The sequence below is a fragment of the Brienomyrus brachyistius genome, unplaced genomic scaffold, assembly GCF_023856365.1.
Source record: "Brienomyrus brachyistius isolate T26 unplaced genomic scaffold, BBRACH_0.4 scaffold35, whole genome shotgun sequence".
Taxonomy (NCBI): Eukaryota; Metazoa; Chordata; class Actinopteri; order Osteoglossiformes; family Mormyridae; genus Brienomyrus; species Brienomyrus brachyistius.
Window position 1 is genome coordinate 3,070,289 of NW_026042310.1, and position 25,980 is coordinate 3,096,268.

The following is a 25,980-nucleotide window of genomic DNA, read 5'->3' on the forward strand; positions in this document are numbered from 1 at the left end:
CCTTCTGAGTCCCAACTCACAAAGCTGCCCCCTCCTCCAAGAAATGACTTTGTTTCAGTTTAATCCTTTTTCAGTCAGTGCACAATTTCATATACATCATTTTACAATTTTTATGTCTTTATAATTCTAAAATGTAGGGAATAGTACAAATAAACCTTTCTATGGGAAGGTGTGTTCAAACTTTTGACTGGTACCGTATATGTGGGGATGATGTCACATGACGTTGGTATCTATGTGGCGATGATGTCACATAACGTTGGTATGTATGTGGGGATGATGTCACATGATGCCAGTGTATGGGTGGGGGATGATATCATGTCACATCAATGTATGTGTGGGGATGATGTCACATAGTCTTTATTCTGCTTCATGTTATGCCAGCACCACCAACTGTGTGGTTCTGATTAGTATGCAGAACCAACCCAGTAAGTGAGAGCTCATCCAGGCGATGACTTCTACAGGTCAGGTGACCTCACAGCAGTTTGGGAATGAAACCGGACGACAGCTGTAATGAAGACCCACAGGCGTCTGAGTTTAAATACAAGCCAGCTTTTATTACTCTTAAATAGGGAATAAAAACCTCTCAAACGGTTCATTCTGGCCAAAGTGTGTCCCCTCTCATATAGACGTGTGTTTTTCACAATCTCCATCCAATCTCAAAGCCAAGGAGGCTAAACTGAGATTTAACACAGCCAACCAGCCAGTTCCGGGTTCGAGGTGAGCAAACATGAGGTGCTCTCACCATCGGTCATCAGTAAGTCTCCAGTCAGGATCCTTAAAAACACACGTCTATTTATGTACATTTAGGAGACAGATGCAAAAATCCCAGCACCGAAAGCCTACAGTAAATCGCAAACTTTATTATATAATATGCACGATATATCTGTTATGGACATTATCAGATATCGATCTGGAAGCGATCACGCTCACACACTTACAGGTGCACACACTCGTAAAGAGCGCAGAAAGCCTTATCACTTAAAAGGCCAAGAAGACGTTCAGTAAACAGATTCCGGTCCCATTGCACTATGGAACAGGGCAGGCCCAAGGCATAAGCAAGCTAAGCGGCTGCTGAGGGCCCAGCGGCCACCAGGGGGCGCCTCCACTGATCAGCCTGTTAGAACGGGAAGGAAGATGATAAATGACAACTAGGCTAATCGCATTTTGCTTTGGGCCCCGAAAAAGGGCCAGGCCAACACTGCCGGGGAGTCTTCTAGAATTCCTCACAGCTTCCAGTCAGCGCAGTGTGCAAACGCATCCCCCACCCCAGCAGCCACTAAGGAAACAACACCCACCCCCCACCCCATGCCCGCCTTCCTGTGTTCATAATAACACAAGCCAAAGCCAAGACAGCAGAGCTAATTAACTAGGAAGTCTTAACACAACCAGAAGCATGATGCCAAGGAGCGTGTATTTCCCGGCTAAGCCTCACTAAGGAGATCATGTCTAAAGAACACTGACCCTCTTGGTTTTATTCTGCTCTGAAAGACAGCAGCAGGCAGCCACGTGCCACTAAGGGACAGGCATAGGTAAAATGTGTAAGAGCGCACGCTCTGCAGTGTACGTGGGTGTAAGGGCCCAGCTGGGGGTTCTCTGAGGGTCTAGGTGGCGGCTGCTTCGTTTGTTTGTGAAGTTTATGAAAGTAAAGGTACAGCCAGACATCCTACTAGCATTTAACCATTCAGACACCAGGCAGCACAATCAGAGAGAGAGTGACAGCAGATTATGTTGTCAATCTCTGTCAGTCTCAGTTTCTCAGTCAGTCTGTCAGTCTCAGTCAGTCAGTCTCAGTCAGTTAGTCTCAGTCAGTCTGTCTGTTAGTTTCAGTATGTCAGTCCGTCTATCAGTTTCAGTCTGTCAGTCAGTCTGATAGTCTTAGTCTGTCTGACTATCTGTCAGTCTCAGTCTCGGTTTCCTGTTCTGAAGCGTGTCGCTATTACGTTGTCATCTCAGACCTCGCCCGCCCATCGCTGTTGTTCAGGTTGCCACAGTGAACTGGGAGGGGGGGGCCGTCATCCATCTGTCCTCCACTGGGTCTGTCGCTGTCGGGGTGCGAACGATAGGAGGGTGGGCTGCGAAAGGGAACAGAACGGGCTTCTGTCAGAACCAGAATCACCGACGGGCAGGACACACTCGACACACCAGCACCAAGCACAGCTCGGACCGACTGGGGGCTCTTTTTTGTAACTGACAACAAAACATGTCACTTCATTAGCACCACCTTCCTAACATGCTACATACAGCATAGCGTCTGAGATCCCGCATGCCTGTTACTGGCCACGTGCTTCTGTTAATCTTCAACTTCTGATGTTTAGTAGACTTTTCATGTACACCGACCCAGTAATTTGTTAATGTATTTGTTTGTTTGTTAATAAAGTTAATTTCTCATAGTTCCTGTTTCTCCAAAAGGGGCTGGTCCCACTTCTGGACCCCCCAGGTGTCCTCTGTTAGTCATAAATACTCATCGCAATATTAACAATGGCTGCCAAGATCTGCGTTCAACACACTATGTGACATTAGGGTCATATCATGCTTTCAGGGCACTTCCAGGCAGCACCTACTGCTATGTATCAGTCACTGTCACTTCTGTGCAGGTACTTCTTCCCCAAGTTATCCATCCTCTTCTTCTTCTTCTTCCTCTGCTCCTTTGCATCCTCATCCTCAGATCCAGAGGCTCTGTGGGCCGATCCCTTCCTGGGCCTGCCCGAGCTGTGGTAGGAGACCACAGAGCTACTCGAGGAAGAAGAGGACTCAGAGGATGTGGAAGATGAGGAAGATGAGGAAGTCTCTTTCCGCTTGGAAGACTTCTTGGACTTGGTGGTCCTGATCCGGGAGCTTGTTGAGTGGCGTCGGTCTGGGGAGAAGTTATCTGAGTCGGAGGTGTGGTTTTCACGGTTCCCATGGCTACGACGGCTTGTAGGAGCCAGGCTAGAGGAGGTGCGGCTCAGGACAGAGGTCTTCCCATGGTCTGGTGGGGCTTCCTGGTCTTCATCTTTGTTCTGCTCTTCTTCGGAGTCCTCCAGGCTTCTACGCTTGAACTTGATGGGTTTGAAGCTCAGCACCTCGTTGATGGCGGCCTCTAGCTCCGGGTCCAGGTAATTGCGGTAGCTGGTGGCCCTACTTCCGGAAGGTTCTGCTGCGGGCGCAGACAGGCTACGGCCCAGTGAGCCGGGGCTGTAGGTGCTGGCACGTGACATGCTGAGGGAGGCGCTCTCGCTGTCGGCATCACCCACGGCACCGAACTCGCTGATCCGGCTGCTGCGGGCCAGAGAGGAGCTGACAGTAACACTTCCTGGGCTTCGGGCCCCCGATCGCGGCCCGTAGATGTCACTGCCTCCAGCATCCCGCCAGGATGAGCTCCGGTGCAGGCCACGGGGGCTTGGTAGGTCCAAGCCGCTCAGGGTGGACCTGTTGTCGGCCTCGCCGTCCAAACCCAAGTGGGCGGAGGTGCGGGACGGGAGTACAGATGACACGACGGACCCCCTGTCACTGTCCGCCCAGCGCCGATCCAATCCGGTCCTGGCACGGCTGCTGGCTTCAGTGTAGGCCTGCGAGATGACAGATCCCAGGTCGTCCAGGTCATCTCCGCCCACAGACCTCCCTCGGGACATGGAGGTGGCCTCCCTGCGGAAGGAGGGCCGGACATCCTCGGCGTGCTCCGTGAGGGCACTAAGGAGGGACGCCTCGTCTCCTGTGCCCCCGATGGTGTCCCGCAGGCTGCGCCGCTTGCGGTAGCTGAGTGAGCTGCTGGTCACTCCAGGGAGTGCCGCCGCCTTCGGGGGCTTCTCACCCCCTCCCTTCTTCACATCCCCTTTAGCCTCCGTTTGCTCCTTAGTATCAGAATTCCCGCCGTACCTGGGTGTATGTTGGGAGTGGCGGAGGCGGAGGCGGAAACAAAGACCCCGAATTGGGAGAGGAAGAGATACGTGGGTGAATTAAAAAGGTAACAATGAGGAGGGGGCAGACCTGTGCCTACACTGCCCCCCCGTGTCTCCACCCCTTTATATACCCCCCTCTTGCTGAGGCTACGCAGCCTGACTCTCGGTCTTTTCATGGTTACAGAACATCCCCGGTTAGGGATAATGTGACACTCATCCTGCCCAGGGGGGCTGGACCTTCTGCGGGTCTGTATTCCACAGAGGACTGGGGAGAAGATGGCCGGCCCACCGAAGCACCCACCTAGGGCTCTTCATGCTGACGTCGTCTGACAGGGTCCTGCTGGAGTCCTTGCTCCTGGATAGGTGCAACTTCACACCGTCCACCCGGTCCTCCACCTCAGAGTCCATGTCAGAGTCGTCCCCACTGGAAGAGAGAAAGGGGGCTTTATCCCTCTTTTCACGGCGACAGGTTTACAGTGACCATCACTTCATATATCAGCGTTAAAAGCAAGCGATTTATTACACAAACACGTTAGTTACTGCGGTTTGACAGGCGCAGTCCAACTAGGTCAGTGTCTTCTAACCCAGTCCGCAGGGACCCCCAGATAGTCCACATTTTTGCTCCCTCCCTGCTTCCAACACACTTGCAGCAGGTATTCGATGTTCTTGATTGGCTGGGGGCTGGGAGGGCACAAAAACCTGGACTGTCTGGGGGTCCCTGAGGACTGGGCTGGGAAACATTGACCTAGAGAAGATTTTACACACACACACACACACGCAGTCTGGGTCACACTGAAGAAGGTGAGGATTGTATGAGTCACGGAGGGGTTAGGATCTGAGGAGTGGAACCCCAACAAGAGGGGCTCGCGGGTTAGAAGCAAAGGCTCACGTTTTACTCCTCCTGCTCTGATACTTAGTCACCATGGTCTGCACGCTGGCCAGGAGGACAGGAAGAGAACAACAGAATATGAGAGGAGAAACCAAGAAGAAGACAAATGAAAGAGATAGTATGCAGCGTGGGAAAAGGATGGAGCAGGAGACTCATCCCGGCCCCCACAGAGGAGCCATGGTGTCTGTATTCCTGCCACCCCCCCCCCCCCCCAACGTACCAGTTGACGAGGTCGTCGTTGTCGTCGCTCTCCATCTCATCCTCGAGGGCGGCCTGCAGATCGCCAATCCGCTTGAAAGCCAGCTTGAGGTCGGTCTGCAGGCTCTGATTGGCCGCCTCCAAGCTCTCGACGTCCATCTCCTGCCGAGGGAATGGTATTGGAACGGGAGGTGAGCTGTCGCCATGGGGACAGGCCCACACTCGCCGCACATGCTGTGCCCTTAAACGACGCAGTTAGCCCAAATGCTGCAAACATAAGCAGGGGCGTGCCGGCTGGTGGCTCTCCCCAGCGATGTGGGGGCGGGCTCACCAGCTCGTGCTTCTTGCGACTGGCCTCCGCCTCCTTCTTGGCCAACTCCGCCATCTCCTCCTTCAGGTCCCGCATCTGCCTCTGCGCACGTTTGTTCTGCTCCTTCTCCCGGCTCTCTGCGGCCACGTGCTGATCGCGCTCCTCCGTCAGCTTCTCCATGTTCTCCTTCAGGCGGCTCACCAGGCCCTGTGGGCTCAAGGGGGAGAACCGGTCAGGGACGGCCTGGAGATCATGCCCTGGGGGCCGCAAGGGACAAGGAGTACATTGGAGGGTACGTTAGTGGGGAAAGGGGCACATTAATGTATGGAGGAAAAGTTAGAGGGCGGAGATCATGATAATGGGTGTAAATTGTGTTGGAGGTGGAGATTATGTTAGTGGGTGGAGGGTATGATAGTAGGGGGAGATGATTTTAGCAAGTGGAGATTATGTTAGTGGTATGTTAGTAGACAGAGATTATCTTAGTGAGTGCAGATTATGTTAGTAGGCAGAGATTATGTTACTGGGTGGAATCTTAGCAGGAAGAAGTGTTTTTATTGGGTGGAGGGTACTTCAGAGGGTGGATGGTGTTATTAGTGATTGGGGGTGTCTTGAGCAGGTGGAGAGCCCTGCCAGTTGCACCCTCACCTCCAGCCTCTTGACCTGCGACTTCTCGTACTCCAGCTTGGTCTCCAGCTCGCGCACCTTGGCCTCCTGCCTGCTGACCAGGGACCTGTCCACCATGGACTGCTCCTGGAATTCCAGCTGGCTCTGTAGGGCCTGGACCTGGGTCAGGGTGGCAAGCAAGGCGTTACCATGGAGACGGACCACATAGTCACATGGGACACAGGCTTCATTAGAAGGGCCCTATCATGCCTCCTTGTCACCGCTCATAATTTTATTTTTAGAGTCTAATGGAATAGACATGCTTCAATGTTGCATCCATCCATTTTCAGTAACTGCTGGTCCTATTCATGGTCATGGGGGGCTCAGAGGCTACGGGCGCAAGGCAGGGAACAACCCAGGATGGGGCGCCAACCCATCGCAGGGCACACTCACACACCATTCACACTCACACAACATTCACACTCACACACACACCTACCGGCAATTAGGTTCTATGTTCCCAAAACACATTATTTTTCTCATATTTCTAATATTTTTCTCATACTATTCTGTCTGAAACACTCTGTTGGAGCTTTACAGGTAGGCAGCCAATAAGGATTGTGTTACAAGATGACCTCACCACGTCACGGAACTATGGGCTGGAACTCCAACAAGGCATTTCAGGCAGATCAGAGAGGAGTGGTAGCGAGAGTTACTCGCTTTGGTGTGTAGTTTGGGCCTTAAGACTTTGCAGACCGTATACATGTATATAAAGCTATACAATTCTCTAAAGGAAGAGGGAAAAGCATTATAAGGCAATTTTAACCCTCTGGAGCCGGCGGCATCATCGCCGATGTCTTTCTCGTGTATTTCAATTCATAACTCACTGAAATCTTATTATAGAAACATAATAAAAATGGGGGGGGGGGGGGGTGTGGCCAGGTGTCAATAGCTCATGCATACACATGAAAGCTACTACATATTCAATGAAAGGAGCCCTGAAATAGTGACATGAGTTTGGTTTTTCTTATTTATTTATCAAACTGAATGTTGCAACTACACCATTTAGTCATCTTCATGTAGCCAAGACTTTGGTGATCAGATACCTAGGATCAAAACAAACTGCCACCATTGCTTACTATGTACTTTTATAATGTATCTGCAAGTGTTCCAAACTGCATTTTGTAATGTCTATACTTTGATGTCAAATTACAAACTTCACATAAATCTTATATATTTACAAAGTACACTAAGATTAAGATGAGTTTAATGCCAAAACAAATGTATAAGAATTAATTTATTTGCCATGAATTAAGTTTATGATATTGATTGAAATGTGTGACCATGCCCCAGTCAGTGAAAGTGTGTTCCCTACCCCTAGACCCCAGAGGGTTAAGGCATTTACGAATGAATAAAAATGACAGATCGTCATAAACATCTAAGCTATAGGTAGATAAACCAGTGACCTTTTCCAGGACCTCCTGCTTCTCTTTGATGGCCTCCTCCAGCTGTGCTTGCAAATCGCTGATCTGGGACAGGTCTCGGGCTGACTGCCGTGTTGGAGGAGAGAGACGAGGTGAGTAACAGAGGGAATCCCAGAGCGTGGGGCAGCAGGGATGCCACCATTGTGTGTGACACGTAGGTCGTTAGGCAGCGTTACTGCACCTCCCCCATTTTACATGGTATTTTACTGTCTCAGTTGGACCCACTGGGCCTGACCTCGGTCACAGGAGGGGGAGAGGCCGGTTACCTGGGCGACGGCCGCCTTTTGCTTCTTCATCAGTTCATTCAGGTCCTCCTGGTCCTCCTCCATGCGTGACTGCAGCTCGTTCTTCTCACGCTGCAGCCGGCTCACCTGTTCCTCCAGCTAGGGAAGATATACATGTGCGACACCGTCCCTGTAGGAGGTTGTGACAAACCCCCCCCAGACAAAAACGCCCCCCAGGCTGTGACAGTGTGGGGACTATCCTTCAAACAGGTCTGTTTTTTTACCAACCCGATCGTTTCACTGATAACCCCAACCTATCCTGTCGGAGTGATACCGATTCCCAGAATGCACTGCATTGTTCCTGCTTAAACCACAACAAAACGCAACTTTTCCCAGGTGGCGAGAACAGCCTTAGAGTAAGACTAGCAGCTGCTGTGTTGTTGCAAAACAAGCCAATTAGATGCTAACTGCACGCTGTGTTGGAGGGGCAAGGTGGGGAGGGGTTTGTTGTAGGTTTTAGAGCCCTCCTGATTACCCCAGCTCCCTCCGTATTTTGAAAAGTGAGGGAGTGATACCGGGGGGGGGGGGGAAGGGGCGCGTGTCCACTCACAGAGGACTTAGCCCTTGTGACGTCATCCATCTGCAGGTGAAGGTCCTCCATCTCCAGCTCCATGGACTTGCGGGTCTTGACGGCAGCTGCACATGTGAACTCTGACTCCTCCAGCTGCGCAGGAGGTCAGGGGTCAGGGGTCATGCGGTAAACGGTGACCTTTAGCACCATAGGGTCTCGCTGGCCCCCATTACAGGCCGTAAGGAAAACTCCAGTGACAGCAGATGCAAGGGGTTCCGCCCACCTGGTTCTTGAGCTGGGAGATCTCCCTCCTGCTGGGGGCGCTGTTCTTCAGGTGCTCCAGCATGACCTGGGCGTCCACCAGCAGCACCTTGGTCCGCTTCAGGTCCTTGCGGAGCCGCCTCTCCGTCTCTAGGTCCCGCTGCCCCAGCTGGCGGCCAGGTCACAAAGACGCGCGCTGAACCAGCAGAAACCTCCAGAAGTCGCGAAGGCCTGAACGCTGCTGAAAGCCCCGCGTGACACATCTCCACCCCCAACCCGCTGCTGTGGATGAACCCGCCCCCAGACTGCTGCCGTGTGAACTTGGAGGCCCCCTACCTGCTTCTGCGTAAACATGGCCACCCCCTACCTGGTCCTGGGCGCTCAGCAACTTGGACTCCAGTTCTCGTTTTTCACGGAGGATCTTCTGTTTCTCCTCGTACTCCTCCTCCAACTGCACCTCCATCTGCTTCACCTGCAAGTGGGATGGGGGGGGGGGTACACACAGTCGAGGCGGGGGCGTGTGAGGGTGATGTGTGTATCAGCGGGCATAAAATGTCACCTAATGCCCCCTCCCCTTGCCTTGCCCACCTTCTTACTGCACGTCTGCCTGATCTCCTCCACTTCCTCTTCTCGGCTCTCCACCTCCTTTGCATGGGTCTGCCGCAGCCGCTCCATTTGCATTTCTAGCCTCAGCTTGGCCTGCAGGGGGAGCAGGAGGATCCCACTCAGGTCTAGTCACAAAAGAAAGACCCCCACGAGACGCCAGCCCCCCATTCACCCTCTCGCCCCACCTGCTCCAGCATCTGGATAGTGCCGGCCTGCTCGTCCAGCTCCTCCTCCTGGTCTTTGACCTTGACCTGCAGGTCACGCAGCTGCTTCTTCACTTTGGCCAGAGAAGCCTCATCCTTGGACTCCTGGGAGGACAGGTCTGCAAGCTCCGCCTCCAGCTGCTCCACCTTCAGCCGCGCCGCACATGCCTCGACATCCTTGTCCTGCAGGGGGCAATGGAGAGCTTTGGATCATAAACCCCTAAAGTTACTGCTACTGTCTTAACAGAGGCATAGGCCATGCCCCCTAGGGTTATTCTCACTATCTGAACACCACCCTAGACCACACCACTACTATCTGAACAGCATTCTAGGTCACGCTCCGCCCCCCACCCCATTGTCACCACTACTATCTGATCAGTACCTGAGGCCACGCCCCCCACCATCACCACTATTATCTAATCAGTACCTGAGGCCACGCCCCTCACATCACCACTAATATCTGATCAGTACCTGAGGCCACGCCCCTCACCATCACCACTAATATCTGATCAGTACCTGAGGCCATGCCCCCCACCATCACCACAATTATCTAATCAGTACCTGAGGCCACGCCCCTCACATCACCACTAATATCTGATCAGTACCTGAGGCCACGCCCCTCACCATCACCACTAATATCTGATCAGTACCTGAGGTCGTGCCCCTCACATCACCACTACCATCTGATCAGTACTATCTGAACACTGTGGCCACTCCCCCTTGCATTGCTGCCCTCGTACCTGTAGCTGTTGCCTCAGGCTGAACAGCTCCCCTGTCAGGGCGTCCTTCTCGCGAGCCAGCTTCTCCCGGAGGGCCCTCTCTCGGTGCGCTTCGTCCAGCGCCTGGCTCTGCTCGGAGTCAAACCTGTGCCGTGGGCAGTGGTGGCTTAGTGGTTAGGGAAGTGCACTCGCAATTGAAACATTTCAGGTTCGAATCCCCGACCAGCCAAACACCACTGAGGTACCCTGAGCACCCCCGGGCGCTGAATTAGCTGCCCCCTGCTATGTCACATTGTCACATATGGGTTAAATGCAGAGAAGACATTTCGTTGCTGTGCTGTGCTGTGCTGTGCTGTGCTGTGCTGTGTTGTGCTGTGCCATTAATGACCATTAATCTCTAAATGAGCCGTGAGCAGCACAGGATCAGGGTGACGACTCTGCAGCTAGAGGCACCTCCTCTGCTTCTTCTCCAGCTCGTGGTTCCTGCTCTGCTGGTTCTCCAGGTGAAGCCTGGTGTCCTGCAGCTCCGACGTCAGACGCTGCACCTTCTTCTTGAACTGCTGCAGGGAGCGCTGGGCCTCGTCGCTGTCCGCCTGCAGGTCTGCCAGCTGCGGGTGGGGGAGGCGGGGGGGGTGTCAGCGCCAGCGCAGGCATCGCCACGGGCACCTGCGTGCGGGTCCTCACCTTCCGCTCCACGTGCCTCCTGCTCTGCTGCTCCGTCTCCAGCTTATCCTCAAACTCCTGCTGGTGCCTCTTCTTGTTGAAGTCGGCCTCCCGCACGGCACGCTCGTACTTCACACGCCACGCCCCCCCTAGCCGGGAGGGAAACACACCATTACCTGGTCAACAGCTCCCCCCCCATTCCTCTAACTCCATGTGATACAAAACAGCCGGCAGTGTTGCGGTAAGACGGAGAATGACGTCCATAACAATCTTCGATCTCCACGGCGAGGCGCCTGAACGCATGTGCGTTTGGACAATCATCTGCTTATAAACAGCCCGACGTGACAGGCTACTTTCTTATTCGTCTGGTACGGGAGGAGACTGCGGACTCACCAGCGTCATCGTCGTCATCCAGGTCCCCATTGAGCTCCACCGCGCGCGACAGCCGCGCCTCCATCACCTCCACCTCCATGGACTCCGCCTGCTTCCTCACTGCATCGTACTTCACCTGTGACGCCGCACACAGGCCAGAAGGGGGCGTTAAGTCAGGTCACACACACCCACCCTCCTCACGTCCTCCGTTCCCAAAAAGCAGACTGTGACCTGAGTTGTACCAGCAGGCCACAGGTGGAGGAGCAGCACCCATGGCCGGCCAGCACTGGCGATACGCTCGTCCCCACACAGACCCACCTGCAGCTCCCTCAGGTCCCGGTCCAGACGCAGCCTCTCGGCAGCCTCCGTCTCCAGCATCTGGGAGGCGGACTCCCCGGCGCTTCTCTCGTCTGCCAGCTCCACCGACAGCTCCGTCACCTGGACGCCAGATAAGCGGGTTTGGCTCCGCCCACTTCAAAATACTGCACGTGGACTGGGGTGAAGGATCCAGCCCGGGCCAGCAAACACAGCCGGGCTGAACTGTGTGACTGATACAAAACCAAAGCTCGTTTCGGGAGCACTGCAGGCTGACTGTAGGTGTGATTCCTCATGCTTCATGGCCGCTGCCTGTACACCCACGGGACGGTTTCTCCTGACGGTTATTTGTGGCGTGTCGTGGTCCTAGTAAGAAGCTCACCCTGCTCTCCAGACGCTCACTGCTCAGCCTCAGCTCATTCCGCTCCTTCTCTGCTTTCTCCAGCTTCATCTTGAGCTGCTGGATCTCCTCCTGGGAGCAGACACACACATACACACACACACAGTAACTCTGTGGCTCTCAGCTTGGGGTGGTTGTCTGTTTCACCATGAAGGTTGGCACTCACATCCCGGCCGCGGATCTGCTCCTCGGTGAGCTGCACCTCCACCAGAGGCCGGACGTTGGTGAAGAGCTTCCACCAAGGCCAGTCCTTCACTCCTCGGTTCTTCTTGATGTTCTTCTGGATGCAGCGGAGAGCCAGATCCTGGACCTGAAGGGGAGCCACATCTGAATGTCAACCTCACTTACAACACAGAGAATACAGCAGAGAGATATACTGAAGCTACAGCAGCAGCATGGGGGTGAGTTTAATGCTGGACCTCAGGAAGGTGTAGGAGGGCCACAGAGTGCAGGACCTACAGGTGTTCACAGGTGTCTGCAGGAGTTTACAATGGTTCACAGCTGGCTGCAGGTGTCTACAGGGGTTTACAGGTGTCTGCAGGTGTTTACAGGGGTTCCCAGGTGTCTGCAGGAGTTTACACTGGTTCACAGTTAGCTGCAGGTGGCTACACAGGTTTACAGGTATTTTCAGGGATTCACAGGTGTTTCCCGGTGTTCATAGGGGTTCACACGTGTCTGCAAGGGTTTACAGGGGTTCGCAGCTGGCTGCAGGTGGCCACAGAGGGTAACAGGTATGTGCAGGTGTTTTCAGGGGTTCACAGGTGTTTGCCAGTATTCACAGGGGCTTACATGTGTCTGCAGGTGTTTACAAGAGTTCACAGGAAGTGCTTGCAGGTGCTTACAGGTATTCACAGATGTCTGTAGGTGTTTACAGGGTACATCCTCATGATATGCACACATGTCTCAATCAGTCAGTCACTATTGGTGACACCCCACAGCTGCATTACACTGGTGAGTGATGGAGACTGAAGCCACCTGGTTTTGGGGGACAATCTGAGGGTCCTGCATTTTCTGTTAACACTTTTATTTACCACAGATCGCACAGGTTACACGACACTACACACTTATACAGTGGACACTGCGTTATATTCCAAGTCTGAAAACATCTCGATGTTCAGCACCAAGGCTCTGGGCAGATTGTACCCACTGAAAGCCCTCCACCAGCCAGCAGGGAGAGCAGGGCCTAAGAAGATGCTTCGGCATCTTTCAGCAATGTCATTCTCCACCCAAATCTGCAGCACAGTGCCGCTGTTGAACCGCACTATTACATTTCTAGAAAAAGAATCACAGGTGGGGGAAAAAACGTGAACGCAAGTAACATGGAGGCTTTGGTCTGGCGTGAGAACTGGAAGCTGAGAGCCTCCCGAAGCAGCGGATCGATAAGGACAAGCTCTTTCGAAAGCAATTTCTGCAAGAAAAGAAGGGATGAAGAATAAAACAGCAGTGGGGTAGGAGGAAAGGGGGGAGGTCAGGGCTCCGGGTTCCCACACGGCCGTCACGATCGACGGGGCGAGACCACAAGGACCTGCCATGTAATGCAGTGGTGGGGGAGGGGGGTGTCAAAGTGGGTCAGCGCTCATACACCCTCTGCTGTCACATCTTGGCCATTTACCTTACATTAGCATTTATTTATTTAGCTCACGCTTCTGGAAAGAAAATTTGGGGTCAGAGAGCAGAGGCCTAACTGTGAAATGATTAATCTGCCAGTTGTGGGTTTTAAACTCACCACCTCCTGGATCTACACACCAAGCAGTGACTGACCAGGCAGTTCATTTTCAGCACTTCAGATCGTTCCAGAAGTTTTGAACCCGCTCCCCTGCGCAGGCCGCTGCCTCCTCACCTTCCTCTTCTTGAAGGCCTGCCTGGCCAGGTAGCCACGGCAGGCGGCCTGCAGCAGCGAGATGTTGTGCCTGGTCTGCTCATCTCTCTGCTCCTCCAGCTTGGCCAAGGTTCCCGCCCGGAAGAGCACCTGCAACGGACAGCAGTTTGAACAGCGTAAACCTCCCCCATTACAGAGAATCGGGGGAAGTGCTGAAGGGTCGAAGGTCAGAAGGTTACATGGTCACAGGTCACATGGTCACATGGTCACAGGTTCACAGACTAACAAGGGTGCATTTCGACACCAAAAACACAAAGATCAAACTCGTGATCTTGATAAGACCGAACTTGTTAACAAACTTGGGGCGCAATGAATCATGGGACTCATCTAATTGGCGAGGATGCAACTGATGTAATCTTGATATTTAGGGAGGAGCAAGACCAACATCTGGGGATTTTTACCGTCCTCTTCACTTCTGTTCTTGAGTATTGGAACTGGTCTTCGGCAATGGAAGATGATGTAAAAAGCAAGAGGTTGGACTGAGACAGAGACTGCAAGCGGAGGAGCGAGAATGGAGAAATTCACCGTCCGAACGAGATGGGCGAACGTGCATTTGTTCATGATGGACCCAGAACAGAGAGGAACCCTGTGACGGAGTGTAAAGAAACAGTGTCCCGAGGAGAATGGCAGTGTGCGGGTGCCAAGCTGTCCCAGAACCTGATTCTGAAAGAAGCTGGGAGTGGGACATCTGCAGGAGGGTTTGGGTACTGCAGCCCCGCGCTTTGGTTAGCGGCAAGAAGAAGGAGACGTTTAAACTCACCTGTGCTGGGATGGGGATGGAAGAGGGAGGGAGAGAGGGAGGAAGGAAGGAATGGAGGGAGGGAGGAAGAGAGGAAGGAAGGGAGGGAGGAAGGGATGAAGAGAAGAAGGAAGGGAAGAGGCTGAAGGAGGGAGGAACGCAGTGAGTCTCAGCTGATGGACAACAAAGAAATAGAAATAAAGTAGAAAGGGGAACATGTCATGGGGGGAAAAGAGGAAAAAGCGATAGAGGGAGGGAAATGAAAGAGGGAATGAGACAGGGGGGTGACGGCCGACAAGGAGAGGATGGAGGGGAAAAGGAGCGAGACCTTCTCACTCTGCCTTGAGGAGAAACACACAGACAGCACTACAGGGACACAGCAGAGGGGATGGGAGGTGCTGGAGGAGAGCCGGGGTCACCATGGCGACACCCCATAACTATAATCAGCCTGACTATACTCCTCAGCTCCACAGCTACCTGGCACATAGTCCACAACAGAATCCAGCTTGCTGCGTACTGTCTGCTCCAGGTTTATCGTGCTAACATTTAGCCATGAACAGGTACCAGGCACCGCACCGCTGCACCCCCTGCTGGTTGACGCAGGGATAGTGCCACTCGCTTACCCTGCTCAAGCCCATGTGGTGACTGCTCTTCTCCAGATCCAGGGATTCCAGGAGCTCCTCCACGGCCTGAGAGGGAAGGACGCGGGGGTCAGGGATGGCCCACTGGATTACAGAGCTCCCCCCTCCCCACCACCACCACCACATTGTGCTCCTTAACACTTAACACTTACAGCCCCCTCCCCTCGTTAATATCACTTACGTGGTGAGAGTGTTCTGGGACCCTGTGGGCCGCTGGCTCCCGGTGCGGCCCCGAACCTTCCGGAAGCCTTCCGGACGGGGAGGCAGCACGGCGCACCACCCCCCCCCCACCACCCCCGGCCCCCACCCCCTTCCCACTTGGCCCCAGCCCCCTCTTGGCCCACTGAGAAGCCTGAGAGATCCCAGCTAGATTTCACTAAGCACTGAGCTGGCTTTGTTTGAGCCCGTTGCTATGGAAACAGTTGTCTAGGACACCACCGCAGGGAATAAGGTCTCGTTCCCTTCACTCGATCTCTGGAGCGGCCTATTCTCCGCGTCCCCTCCTCTGAATACCTTACACTTCTTTCCCACCCCTGAATCTTCTGTGTCCCTTTTAGTCCACATTTCTGTCCCATCACACGGGGGGGGGGGGGAGTCACCACCCCTCCTGTTTTTCCCATCTCTCCCGAATTCAGGAGCTGCACTTTCCTCTCCTCTTACTTTGATTCTTTCCTTTACATCAACATGATTTAGATTCTTTAATATTCCCGTCTGTTTGAAAGTCTTTTCAACTCTTTTAGAGGCCACATCAAGGTTGGCACATAAAGACACATTTAACTGTACTGTGAAAACAAGCCCCACCACCCCCCCCTCAGTGCAAAAGAAGCAAATCAATTAACTGAAGGCAACAGCAGGTTAATTAGCAGTTAATTATGGTCTCTAGCTCCTTAGTGTTTTCAAAGCTGCATTACTTTCCCATTTGGCGTGACTGGGAATCATGGGTAATGCCTGGCACCTCTTTAACTCTGCTTCTGCTCATTATCTCGGCTCTACGGCTCAATCAGCGCAGCGCCGAAACGGTCCGGCATCGACAGACGCTGCCGGGGGGGGGGGGAAAGGCTGTCGGTGATGTCATTCTCGGGGGGCGGGGCTTACTCGCTTCTCGTCTGAGACGATGTAGTGCCGTCCGTGCTTCTTGCTCAGGTGGGGCACCAGGACCTCGAAACGACGTCGGAACTCAGAGAAGACCATGTGATCCGGGTATCCTGGGCGGTGGACGGCGACGGGAAATCGCGGATGTTGAAAGCGTTTACGAGCCCAGCAGGAACACAGGCACACAAGCCTAACATCATCAAGTCTCGCCCTAATTGCCATCGTTACCTCCACACACTGTGAGCACCATCAAAACAAATCAGCCGGAAAGCAGGTCAGCCCATTCCGATCGCTCGGTTAATGACCGGTAATGATCACTAATTTCCAGGGGAATCCATCACAGCCGTGATGACGGGACCCCAAACCCCAGCGGCTAGCTAACGCCAGCCCACCTTGCCTATGGATTCTCAGGGTGTCCAGTAGCCGGGAGCCCCGGACCTGGGCCCGAAGCAGGGGCACGTCCAGCTGCATGAGGCCTGGCTCGCAGCTCTCGCCCTGGGCCTCGGGCTCGCCCGCCCGGGCCGCCTTGCTGTCGCGCCCTTTTGCGGCCGCGTCGGGGAAGGGCAGGAAGCAGTGTACGTAGTGGACCCGGGACCTCCTCACCAGGTCGATCAGGGCGTCCTGTGAGCAGGAACGCGGCATCAGTCATTTCGTCTGTTCCGGCGGGACCCTCTTCAGAGGGACAAAGGTGGGGGGCACGACTAACCCAAATCACTGGGCCTTAGTCAAGATTGCATGTGAAGGAAGGTCCAGAACGGTACCGTGGCCTGGCCGTAAACATAACCCGAACTAGGACTGCAAAATTCTGAAAAATTTCCCATGAACTCCCTATTAATTCCCATGGAATTTCCAAAATTCCCCATCTTCACTTCCCATGGACTGGGAAGTTTCTGGAAATTCCTGCAACCCCAGCCTGACCGGCATGCCATGAACCTCCACTCACCACCTGCAGCTTGACATGGAAGCACGGAGACCTCTTCTTGATGGCCGCCATGCCGGCGGTGAAGGACTTCCTCAGGCTGGTGGCACGGCGCATGGCCAGCTGGGACACGCCCTCTAACCCGGCAATGGAGCCGGACAGCGCCGTCCCCGCGGCCCCCCGGCCCACAAACAGACCCCGGATGCTCTTCCTGACAGAAATGGACACGTAGACGCAGAGTCAGGGTGAGCGGTATCGTGGGCCTGATGTCTGCAGGCCCGCAGACTCAGGATCGGACGGTGTCGTCATCCTTACTTCTGGGAGTTCTGCAGCAGGAACGCCGCATTCTGGGAGGTCGGATTCTGCTTGGCGTAACCCAGCCAGCCTCGGGTGTCATATTCCACCCAGTCTGTCCCATGGCTGTGTCCTAACAGGAAGTGATGCGGCTGCTGCCCTTTGAGGACGACCTTGTGGCCTGTGGCAAGGACAGGAAGTGACATCATCCTCAACAATGCTGTTCTCGCTGCTTGACTGACTGACACTACATGATCAGTTCAGTTCCGAACCTCCCACCCCCCCCATTACCTTGGCGGTCCCCCTCGGCCGGGCCGTAGTAGCCGAGCAGACGCCTCACTAGCGCGTCCTCTGAACAGCCCGGCTGCAGTGCCTCCTCTTCCATCAGCCAGAGCAGCCCGCGAGCCTCATCTGCCTGTGCTGGCGTCCGCACCTACACGGGAAGGGGGGGGGGGGGCGCATATGCAGGCCGTGCTGGATCGCAGAGAGTGACGCTGAGGGCCCCCGCCTACACATACTGACTCATGCAGGGTCGCCCACGCACATGTACACGCCAGTGCCCAGGCAGGTGGACGGTCATGGTTCTCATGCACATACAGGCCGTCCCCCCCCCCTCGCCTCCCCCGACCACCACGGCAGTAACAGCGGCTCTGCCGCTTTTGAGTATGTGACATAAAAACCAGCGGCTTTATGAAATTCAAGGTCAGTATGCTCTCGGCCAGGAGAAGCGGGATAAAAGAACAACAGGTGCAGTAACCATGAACCTCCTGCAGGGGGCGAGTGTCCCTCCCCGTTCCAGCATCCTCACCAGGGTCTGCCTCACCGGCTGGTCCACCACAGCTACGGACGACGATGGGCTGGTCTCCATGTCATCCAGGGTCAGCTCCACGTTCTCCTAAGCGACGAACGGTATGTCCGTCAGCCACCGCTGTCGGCATGGAGAGGGATATGGGGAGTGCCCCGCCCACAAGCCCTGCGTGGTGGACGTACCTCCCCGTGGCGCTCCAGCTCCTGGGCGACGCTGTGCTCCTGAAACAGGGCCTGCAGACGCTCCTGCGTGTAATTGTGGCACAGCTCCTGGAAGGTTCCTCCACGGGCCTGCTCGGCCAGCCGGGGATTCTGGGAGCCGGGCGTGTCCACGATCATCAGCGAATAGAGCGAGTGCTGGTGGGACTTGAGGGCCCTGAAGGTGGAGAAGGGTGGAGGTGGGCGGGGGGCAGAGGGGTGGAGGACCCCCCCCCGTCCCAGTGACTCACAAAATAAATAATATTTGTCACAATACAGCTGGACACTTATGGAAGCTTTCAAGTGTCAGAGGTGGGGGCTCAACTGCATGACAGTAGTATCATTTAAATGGGGGGGCATATTTCAGACAGAAAGACTTCTGACTTCTGATTAGCAAATGATCTGTTTTGTATCTGTGAGTGACAGGGGAGGAGGCACTCTAGGGGCCAATTGGCTTTCAGTTGGGGCCAGATGCCCCGCCCCTATCTACGCCCCTGACTGTCAGGCCTAAGAGAGGGTATAACACAGCCCCCCCACCTGGGATCCCCTAGGGGCAGTTGGTGTGACGGCGAGCGGTTGACCTGTTGATGAGGAAGATGAGGAGGGAAAACAGCTCGGCGTAAAGCCCCGAGGCTATGACCTCCAGGCAGTCAGCGGCCGACACCCGGGGTCCTCAGAGGGGGGAGAATGCACCCGCATTACATACACGCAACATACACGCTACATACATGCAACATACACACTACATACATGCAACATACACGCCACACACGCGCCCTGTGCAATGCTGTCGCTCCACGGTTTCCATACCAGCGTTGTCTGCAGAGTTCGCTTTCTCCGGCCCCTGGAGCGAGGACGAGGCAGGGGAAGGCCTCTGGGGGGCGCCCATGGGCTGATGCTTAAAAATGGCAGAGGAGATCTCCTCGAGGGAGCAGCCCAGCAGATATGCTGCCTTCTGGCCCCACTCGTGTCGCGCAAACTGCCGGCGTCCCGCTGGAGACACAGGCAAGGATGACATCAGCAGGTCTGCCGCAGCAGTTTCCTTAAGAAGCCACCATGAGGCGCTGCAGGGATCACCATCCACAAGGAGGCATGGCCAGCTCTGTGATTGGTTGTCATTCATGCAGGGGTGGGACTAGGTGCCCTGCATTGATAGGCCGGCTCATCAGCTCATTTATATATCAGAAGGTGATTTTGGCCGGAGCAGCGTGCCAATCAGGAAAGTTTAGACACTTTCCAGGAGGGAGATTCCAGCACGCAGATCCCTGACCTACAGGCTCCCTCTGCAGGACAGCAGGCCACACCACACCCTCCAGCCGTGACGGACGGAGGCACGTCGACGGGAAGACGAGGGAGCAGGAAAGTGATTAAAATGCAAATGGGGAAAAAGGCCCAGCGAGAATGATAAGGAAGAGACGACCGGCGTTACCTTCATCTGCCTCTGTAGCGGGAGGGGCAGCGTGCAGCATGCAAACAGAGAGAAGTGTTAGATGGGAGTCGAGGTGGCTTATCATTCATCAGAGAGCTGAGGGAGACAGGCCTGCCCCTAAGTGCGTGTCCGGGCCAGGGGAGGGGTTACTGAGTAGCCTGACTGTAGCCCGTGTGGAGGTCACACTCAGCAGCCATCTGCTAGGTATGGAGTATTTCTATAGCTGACTGGATTACAGCAAAGCTCACTACTGCCCCCTAGTGGCCATGCTCTGCATGTGTTCTAGCTCATCGTTTTAACATGTTTCAGAAATACTGTTAATCGAACTCAACTGAACGCTGAAGCAGGACTAAATGTCAGCATTAGTATTATTTGTAAAAAATCATTGTAAAAACCCAGACTGTGTGGTTCCAGGGTGTCCGTCTGTGACTCCTACGGGTTGCGCTCTCACCTTTAGAGGCCCCCGCTGCCCCCAAGTGGTAAATGGCGCCCAGGACAAGCCAGAAGGCCCTCTGCTCCTCGCTGGAGATACCCAGCACCTTCATGGCCGCCTGAAGCTTGGTGAACTGCTGGGAGGCCTTCTGCTTGTCCTCGGGCTGGGAGCGGACACGGGTCAGGGAGGGGAGGGCGAGGAAGAGGAAGGAGGAGAGGGAGGTGAGGAAGAGCTGCAACGCTGGGGCCTGGCACTCCACATGGAAAGTCCATGCGCATGGGAACACACACACACACTGACCCTGGGGTCAGTGTCTGTGACACTGCTGACCTTAGTGTGAGGCATGATACCAAAGGCACTGCTCTCCGCAAAGTGGTTGAAGTGTAGCTCAGTTCTGTAGAGACATGGCCATCACCGTGACAACAGCAGAGCACCAGCACGGTAACACATTTCAGGCATATAGCTGGGCGAACTGGGAAGGACCCAGTAGGATGTTGGGTCTATTCTAATATAACAGTGGAATCAACATTCCTGGATGAATCCAGTTTGAAAGAAAGAGCATGAACCCAGCTTGACAATCACAGCAGGATGAACCTAACAGGTGCCGCAGCAGAGGGGTCACCTGAGGGAGGAGTCTGCCCCGGCCATCAGGTAGTAGAAGACATTGAAGGTGGTCTCGCCCATCGGCCTTCTGGCCACCCTCAGCTTCTCCAGCAGCATGGTCTGAGATGTGATGAGAGCGAACATCTAAGAGGTGCTCTTCTTGGTGGGAGAGCAGGTGTGCGTGTCTGTGGATTATGTTTATGTTACATTGCGGGGAGCAAACACACCCCACAGTGTGATGAGAACCTGTAATTTTGACATTATGGGGACCATTTTTTACATCTGTGAATGAGATCCAAAAACTAAAAATATCAAAAGTCTCGTATTTAGTTTGGTTACTTATGGTTACGGTTAGGGTTGGGTAGGGGTTAAGGTCGCCATGTTGGGATTAGAGTTTTCCCCATAGAAATGAATGGAGAGTCCCCACAAAGGTATAATTACCAACCTGTGTGTGTGTGTGTGTGTGTGTGTGTGTGATAGTTCCGGTCCACACCTGGATGGACGCTGAGGCCACCTGACCAGCCTGGTCGAAATCCAGCGAGATGATCTGGGAGAAGCGGCTGGCGTTGCTGTTGAGGGGCGTCCCGCTGTTTCCAAAGGCTTCCAGCAGGAAGTTCGCTGCCTGCCACTTCTCCACTAGGGGGCACCAGAGTGAGGTCAACAAAACCACCCCCCCCGGAGTCTCCCCTCGTCGAGCACACGGCTCCATGGTAATAATGACATGTGGGGGCGATGCCCTCCTCACCCCCACCCACCGGAGAAGGCTTTGCCCGTAGCACTGCCCGCTGCCCCTGCCAGGTACTGCACCAGGTGCTGGCAGCATGTGCTCTTGCCACCGCCACTGCGGCCCAGCAGCACGATGGCCTGGTCCTGCCGCGTCGTCAGGAGGCTGCGGTAGGCCGCCTGGGCCACGCCGTAGATGTGGGGGGCCGAGTCCTCCCGCCGGCAGCCCTTAAACATCTGCATTACCTGCGCGGGAGATGCGGGGGATTCTTCCTCTAAGAATCACATTTTACTACATCTATGTCTGTCTGTCTGTCTGTAATCAACTAGCACCATTTCCCAACATTAACCTTCTCCATCTGATGGCCCCCTATCCACGCCCCCGCAACCAGTGGCCCCCACCTTGTCGGAGTACATGGAGGGGGCGCTGACAGGGTTGATCACCACCATGCCACGGCCGGCGTGCGTGTGGATCAGACGGGTGCCGTAGCGTTGCCGCAGGCTGTTCACCACGCTCGACTCGTTCAGGTACTGCAGCGAGGCCAGGTCCTCCACCCGGTCGCACGCCGGGGGATTGGCCTGCCAGAGGTCAGAGGTCAGAGGTCAGAGGCCGGAGCTCCTAAGGGATACCTCGGTCGGTCACGGGGTGGCGAGGCCTACCTTCTCCACGTCGTCCTCGTCCACTACCAGAACCTTCCCATCATGCTCCAGCTGGATCTTCACCTTCCCTTCCGGCACGCTGTCCTCCTCAGACTTGAGCAACATGGCTGCATAGAGAGAAAATGCACGGAGGACTGTCGACCACCAGGGGACATGGTGGTTAAGCAATGTGATTCTGATCTGCTCATATTGGCCGTGGACTGCTTTCTGGATTGTCCGGGTCGCAGGGCAGGATGTGCTCGCTTACCCAGGGAGAAGCCGTCTTTGTGGATAAGCCACACCTTCTCGGTGCTGTACCAGGCCTTTTCTACAGCGATCTGCTCCTCGGTCTTCACCTGGGCAGAGGGGCGGGAAGGGGGAGGACACAGTGACACGTGCTCGTGGCTTATTGTGTCATGAGACCACAGACCAAGTCAGGGAAACACTTTTCACTGTGCGTCACTCATTACACAGCTCAGAAGTCACAGTGGATAACAAACACAGCTCACAGTCAACCAGAATAACTACACAGCTCACAGTCACAGTAGATAATTACACAGGTCAGAATCGCACAGAAAAAATGCACAGTTCATTGCCACACAGAACAATTACACAGCTCACAGTCACAGTGGATTACAACACAGCTCACAGTCAAACAGAATAATGACACAGCTCACAGTCACACAGAATAACAAAGTTCACAGTTACAGTGGATAATTACAGAACTCACAGTCCTATTGGCTCCGCGATCATGTACTGGACAGGCGATTGGAAAATAGATAAATACACGGGGTAATTACACAACTCATAGTCACACAGAACAACAACACAGCTCACAGTCACACTAGGTAATTAACTCACTCATAGTAACACTGGAAAATTACACTGTGTCACCAGCCACACTTATGATGTGAAAATTAAGGTAAAAAAGAAGACTGTGAGCGACTCCGAGGGCTCAAATCATTCCCAGTTCACCCTAAACACTCGTTCTACATCTTTATTTTTATTATTCAACCTGTGGAGGTCAGAGGTGGTCACAGAGCGGACAGAGAAAGTTTCATTTCACGTCCTGCTTGGTAGAGAGCAGCTGTACATACACCTAAGTATGGGGAGTCTCTCTCTCTCTGACACACACACACACGCAGCGCGGGGAACAACAGGCATTTCTGTCAGGCACAGCGAAGGACAGACCTTGGACTGGCTGGCAGCAGAGTGGGCTGACTGCAGGACGGCCACGGGGTCCTCATCCACCCCGCCCTTAGGGGGGCGACGGGGTGTGAAGAGGGGGGGTGGGGGTGGCGAGGGGAGGGAGAACAGCACAGGTGAAACAAACCTGAGGTGTCAGGTCAGCAGCCCTGATATCGCCACGGGAACCAAACAGGCGAGGGGGCAGAGTGAAAAGACAGGGGCAGCAGGGGGCAACAGGGGGCAGCAGGGGGCAGTAGCAGGCGGCAGGGGGGCGGCAGGGGGGCGGCATGATGACAGCGCCGGGCAAACATGAAACGCAGGGCCACCGACTTTACCGCCCTGTGAAACATGGACAATAACACAAACCGCATACCCGTCCTACGCTAAAGTTCTTCTCACACTGCCCTCTAGTGGTTCAAAAAGCTGATGCACTATCGCTTGGGACTGTATCGTCAGTCGGGATTCCTTGCCCCCGGTGAGAGCGCATGGCCTGGGCAGTGTGAGGTGCACAGGGCGTGTAGAGCTGGGTCGGGCTGAATCAGGCTGAAACGGGCCAAGCCGAGCAGGTACCAGAGCTAATGCAGTGCAGATAATGGCTGTAACACAGGGGACGGGGGAGGGGAGGGGGGGGATGTGTAGATTACAGGTGTGGTGAAGATCCTCTCCAGACGCCTTTGGGCCAGCTCGGTCGGTGTCAACGGCGCCACCTACGGGTCACAAGACCATCAAGACCTTGAGTTGACGTGGGCAGGGTGTGCGCTATGCTCGGTTTCCGAACCTCTCCCCATACCGCCGTCACCGCGACGACATCCAAGCGACCATCACACCGGCACACGCTTAAAGGTCAGCTGCAAGGGCATGCGGGGTCATGCAGCCGCAGCCGGCACCGGTGCAGAGGGAGGGGCTGGGTTCTGTGTGGACTGGGCAAGATTAACACGGACAGCTGAACGTCCCTGTGGGCTGTCGATGGGTACATGTCAAAGTGTGCTGGGGAGGGGTGAGATTCGGGGGGTGGGGGGGCTGTCCTGGCTTTCAGGTTAAACACCTGCCCTTGTTTCCACGACTACCTAGACCCAGCATGGGATACTCATCCGAATGATTTACTATGCACCCGCCAGCAAACCCCAGGCGAGAGACAGGCCTACCATGCGGGGGGGCCTGGGGAACACCGTGCACAAGCCAGGGTTCAGGGGCCACTCCCCGCCTCCGGCTCTGGGTGCGAGCGTGAGGCCGAACGCGCAGTGGGGGGTGGGGGCAGGCTGGTGGTGATTACCTCAGGCTTCTTCTCTACACACAATGTTCTGGGGGCTGGGATGAACCCAGAGGGGGGCTGCAATGGGGAGGCTTCCGGGGGGGCGTCCTCCTGGGCAGCTGGAGCTCTGGAAGGAGCATCCATCTCCTCCTCTGCCCTCTGCTCCTCCGCAGGCTTTTGGACTTCCTCCACCCTGTCCTCCACATTCTCCCTCGACACCCCCCTGCGGTCCGAGGCTCGGCTCCTGGGCCGGTGCTCCTTGGTACGGCCCCGGCCCATCAAGCTGGCCAGGCCGGCAGAGATGTCGCTGCCCATCTCTGTGCAGCTACTCAGCCCAAATACCTTGGGAGGTTTGGTGATGCGGGCAGAACCGCCTGGGTCCTCCCCTCCTCTAGAGGTCAGCACCCTCCCATCTGTGGGGTCCTGCTTCTTGTGCACTGGCTGCACATCAGGAGGGGGAGGCTCAGTGTGTGACATGCCTTCGCTGCTACTGGTCTGTACACACAGAACGGTGACGGTTACCAAACAGTGTCGCAGCCTAGCATGCGAGAGGAACACTGACGTGGCGCAAACTGGACTTCAACTCGTGAGATGAAGATCGAAAGCTCATCGTATCGGACGCTGAGCTAGAACGAGCCATAAAATCCCGAGCCACCAGAGGGCGCCATTGCTCTGAGCTCAATAAAGCACCGCTTTACCGCGATGAGTCGCCACCTCGGCTTTGACATTGTTAGTCACATGATCAGCTGAGCTGTTCTGTACTCTAGTGCAAGAATCTCCATCTGAAGCCGACACAAACTGGTCACACCGTAAGACAGAGAACAGCAAGAATAATTATAGAATGATTTGTGTCTTTCCTGCGTGCTTATTTTGCAGTTTCTCCTTCGGGGACTTTAAAGAACTTCATTCCACGAACCCAACATACAGCTACGGATCACATACTGCAATGCCACTTCAAAGGTCACAGTCATCGCATCATTTCCTGTAAGACCACGTGATACGCAAGTGTCTGTGACATCACTTCCTGTTATATCACCGTATGGGTATTACATCACAATTTCGTTTCTCTTTTGCTACTTTTACTGTTAACCCCTGGGTTTCTGGTGGTTCAGCCACACATGGCGACATTTGAACGTGCATGTGTTTGTGGTCGTGTACATGCATGGGTGTGTTCGGACACTTACACCCGTGTCCTTAGTAACTGGCTGGGCATCATCATTTACCTGAAGGGGACAGGAAGGAGGATGCTCGTCAAGCCCAGAGAATATAAACCATGAAATCAGTCAGCCCATGCATGTAATTCCACATGTTGCCTGCAGGGTTACAGTTTGGAAGGCCACACGCAGCCTGGCAAACAGCATGAGACGCTGCAGGTTTCACATGCATTCGCAAGCAGGAGGAGTGCGAACCGTGGAAACAGCAGGGGGCGTGATGGTTAACAAAACTGC

At 54.6% G+C, this 25,980-nt stretch overlaps 1 protein-coding gene across 9 annotated transcripts in view; it reads right to left on the reverse strand.

Moving 5' to 3' along the window:
- Nucleotides 1–533: 533 nt before the first annotated feature.
- Nucleotides 534–25,980, reverse strand: part of LOC125721821 (unconventional myosin-XVIIIa-like) — a 40,152-nt gene continuing 14,705 nt past the window's right edge. For 2 of the 9 annotated variants that reach the window (XM_048997926.1, XM_048997927.1), the window contains exons 3-46: nucleotides 25,717–25,754; nucleotides 24,554–25,027; nucleotides 23,925–23,987; nucleotides 23,284–23,349; nucleotides 22,361–22,448; nucleotides 22,114–22,220; nucleotides 21,856–22,032; nucleotides 21,486–21,699; nucleotides 21,224–21,366; nucleotides 20,750–20,850; nucleotides 20,458–20,521; nucleotides 20,146–20,290; nucleotides 19,076–19,258; nucleotides 18,847–18,937; nucleotides 18,251–18,443; nucleotides 18,069–18,155; nucleotides 17,552–17,693; nucleotides 17,282–17,441; nucleotides 16,991–17,177; nucleotides 16,440–16,668; nucleotides 16,051–16,160; nucleotides 14,938–15,003; nucleotides 13,537–13,665; nucleotides 11,863–12,006; nucleotides 11,679–11,768; nucleotides 11,300–11,419; nucleotides 11,003–11,117; nucleotides 10,631–10,758; nucleotides 10,400–10,554; nucleotides 9,968–10,091; nucleotides 9,210–9,410; nucleotides 9,007–9,117; nucleotides 8,786–8,890; nucleotides 8,441–8,587; nucleotides 8,197–8,310; nucleotides 7,629–7,745; nucleotides 7,345–7,428; nucleotides 5,921–6,058; nucleotides 5,297–5,482; nucleotides 4,988–5,127; nucleotides 4,768–4,812; nucleotides 4,180–4,302; nucleotides 2,562–3,855; nucleotides 1,932–2,072 (exon numbers count right to left, since the gene is read on the reverse strand). In XM_048997926.1, the coding sequence (XP_048853883.1) occupies nucleotides 2,571–3,855; nucleotides 4,180–4,302; nucleotides 4,768–4,812; nucleotides 4,988–5,127; nucleotides 5,297–5,482; nucleotides 5,921–6,058; nucleotides 7,345–7,428; nucleotides 7,629–7,745; nucleotides 8,197–8,310; nucleotides 8,441–8,587; nucleotides 8,786–8,890; nucleotides 9,007–9,117; nucleotides 9,210–9,410; nucleotides 9,968–10,091; nucleotides 10,400–10,554; nucleotides 10,631–10,758; nucleotides 11,003–11,117; nucleotides 11,300–11,419; nucleotides 11,679–11,768; nucleotides 11,863–12,006; nucleotides 13,537–13,665; nucleotides 14,938–15,003; nucleotides 16,051–16,160; nucleotides 16,440–16,668; nucleotides 16,991–17,177; nucleotides 17,282–17,441; nucleotides 17,552–17,693; nucleotides 18,069–18,155; nucleotides 18,251–18,443; nucleotides 18,847–18,937; nucleotides 19,076–19,258; nucleotides 20,146–20,290; nucleotides 20,458–20,521; nucleotides 20,750–20,850; nucleotides 21,224–21,366; nucleotides 21,486–21,699; nucleotides 21,856–22,032; nucleotides 22,114–22,220; nucleotides 22,361–22,448; nucleotides 23,284–23,349; nucleotides 23,925–23,987; nucleotides 24,554–25,027; nucleotides 25,717–25,754 (6,929 nt within the window). In that variant the 3' untranslated portion in view covers nucleotides 1,932–2,072; nucleotides 2,562–2,570. Of the gene's footprint in view, nucleotides 2,073–2,561; nucleotides 3,856–4,179; nucleotides 4,303–4,767; nucleotides 4,813–4,987; nucleotides 5,128–5,296; nucleotides 5,483–5,920; nucleotides 6,059–7,344; nucleotides 7,429–7,628; nucleotides 7,746–8,196; nucleotides 8,311–8,440; nucleotides 8,588–8,785; nucleotides 8,891–9,006; nucleotides 9,118–9,209; nucleotides 9,411–9,967; nucleotides 10,092–10,399; nucleotides 10,555–10,630; nucleotides 10,759–11,002; nucleotides 11,118–11,299; nucleotides 11,420–11,678; nucleotides 11,769–11,862; nucleotides 12,007–13,536; nucleotides 13,666–14,937; nucleotides 15,004–16,050; nucleotides 16,161–16,439; nucleotides 16,669–16,990; nucleotides 17,178–17,281; nucleotides 17,442–17,551; nucleotides 17,694–18,068; nucleotides 18,156–18,250; nucleotides 18,444–18,846; nucleotides 18,938–19,075; nucleotides 19,259–20,145; nucleotides 20,291–20,457; nucleotides 20,522–20,749; nucleotides 20,851–21,223; nucleotides 21,367–21,485; nucleotides 21,700–21,855; nucleotides 22,033–22,113; nucleotides 22,221–22,360; nucleotides 22,449–23,283; nucleotides 23,350–23,924; nucleotides 23,988–24,553; nucleotides 25,028–25,716; nucleotides 25,755–25,980 lie in introns of all 9 variants that reach the window. The other 7 variants (XM_048997924.1, XM_048997931.1, XM_048997928.1 and 4 more) reach the window with 6 other exon arrangements.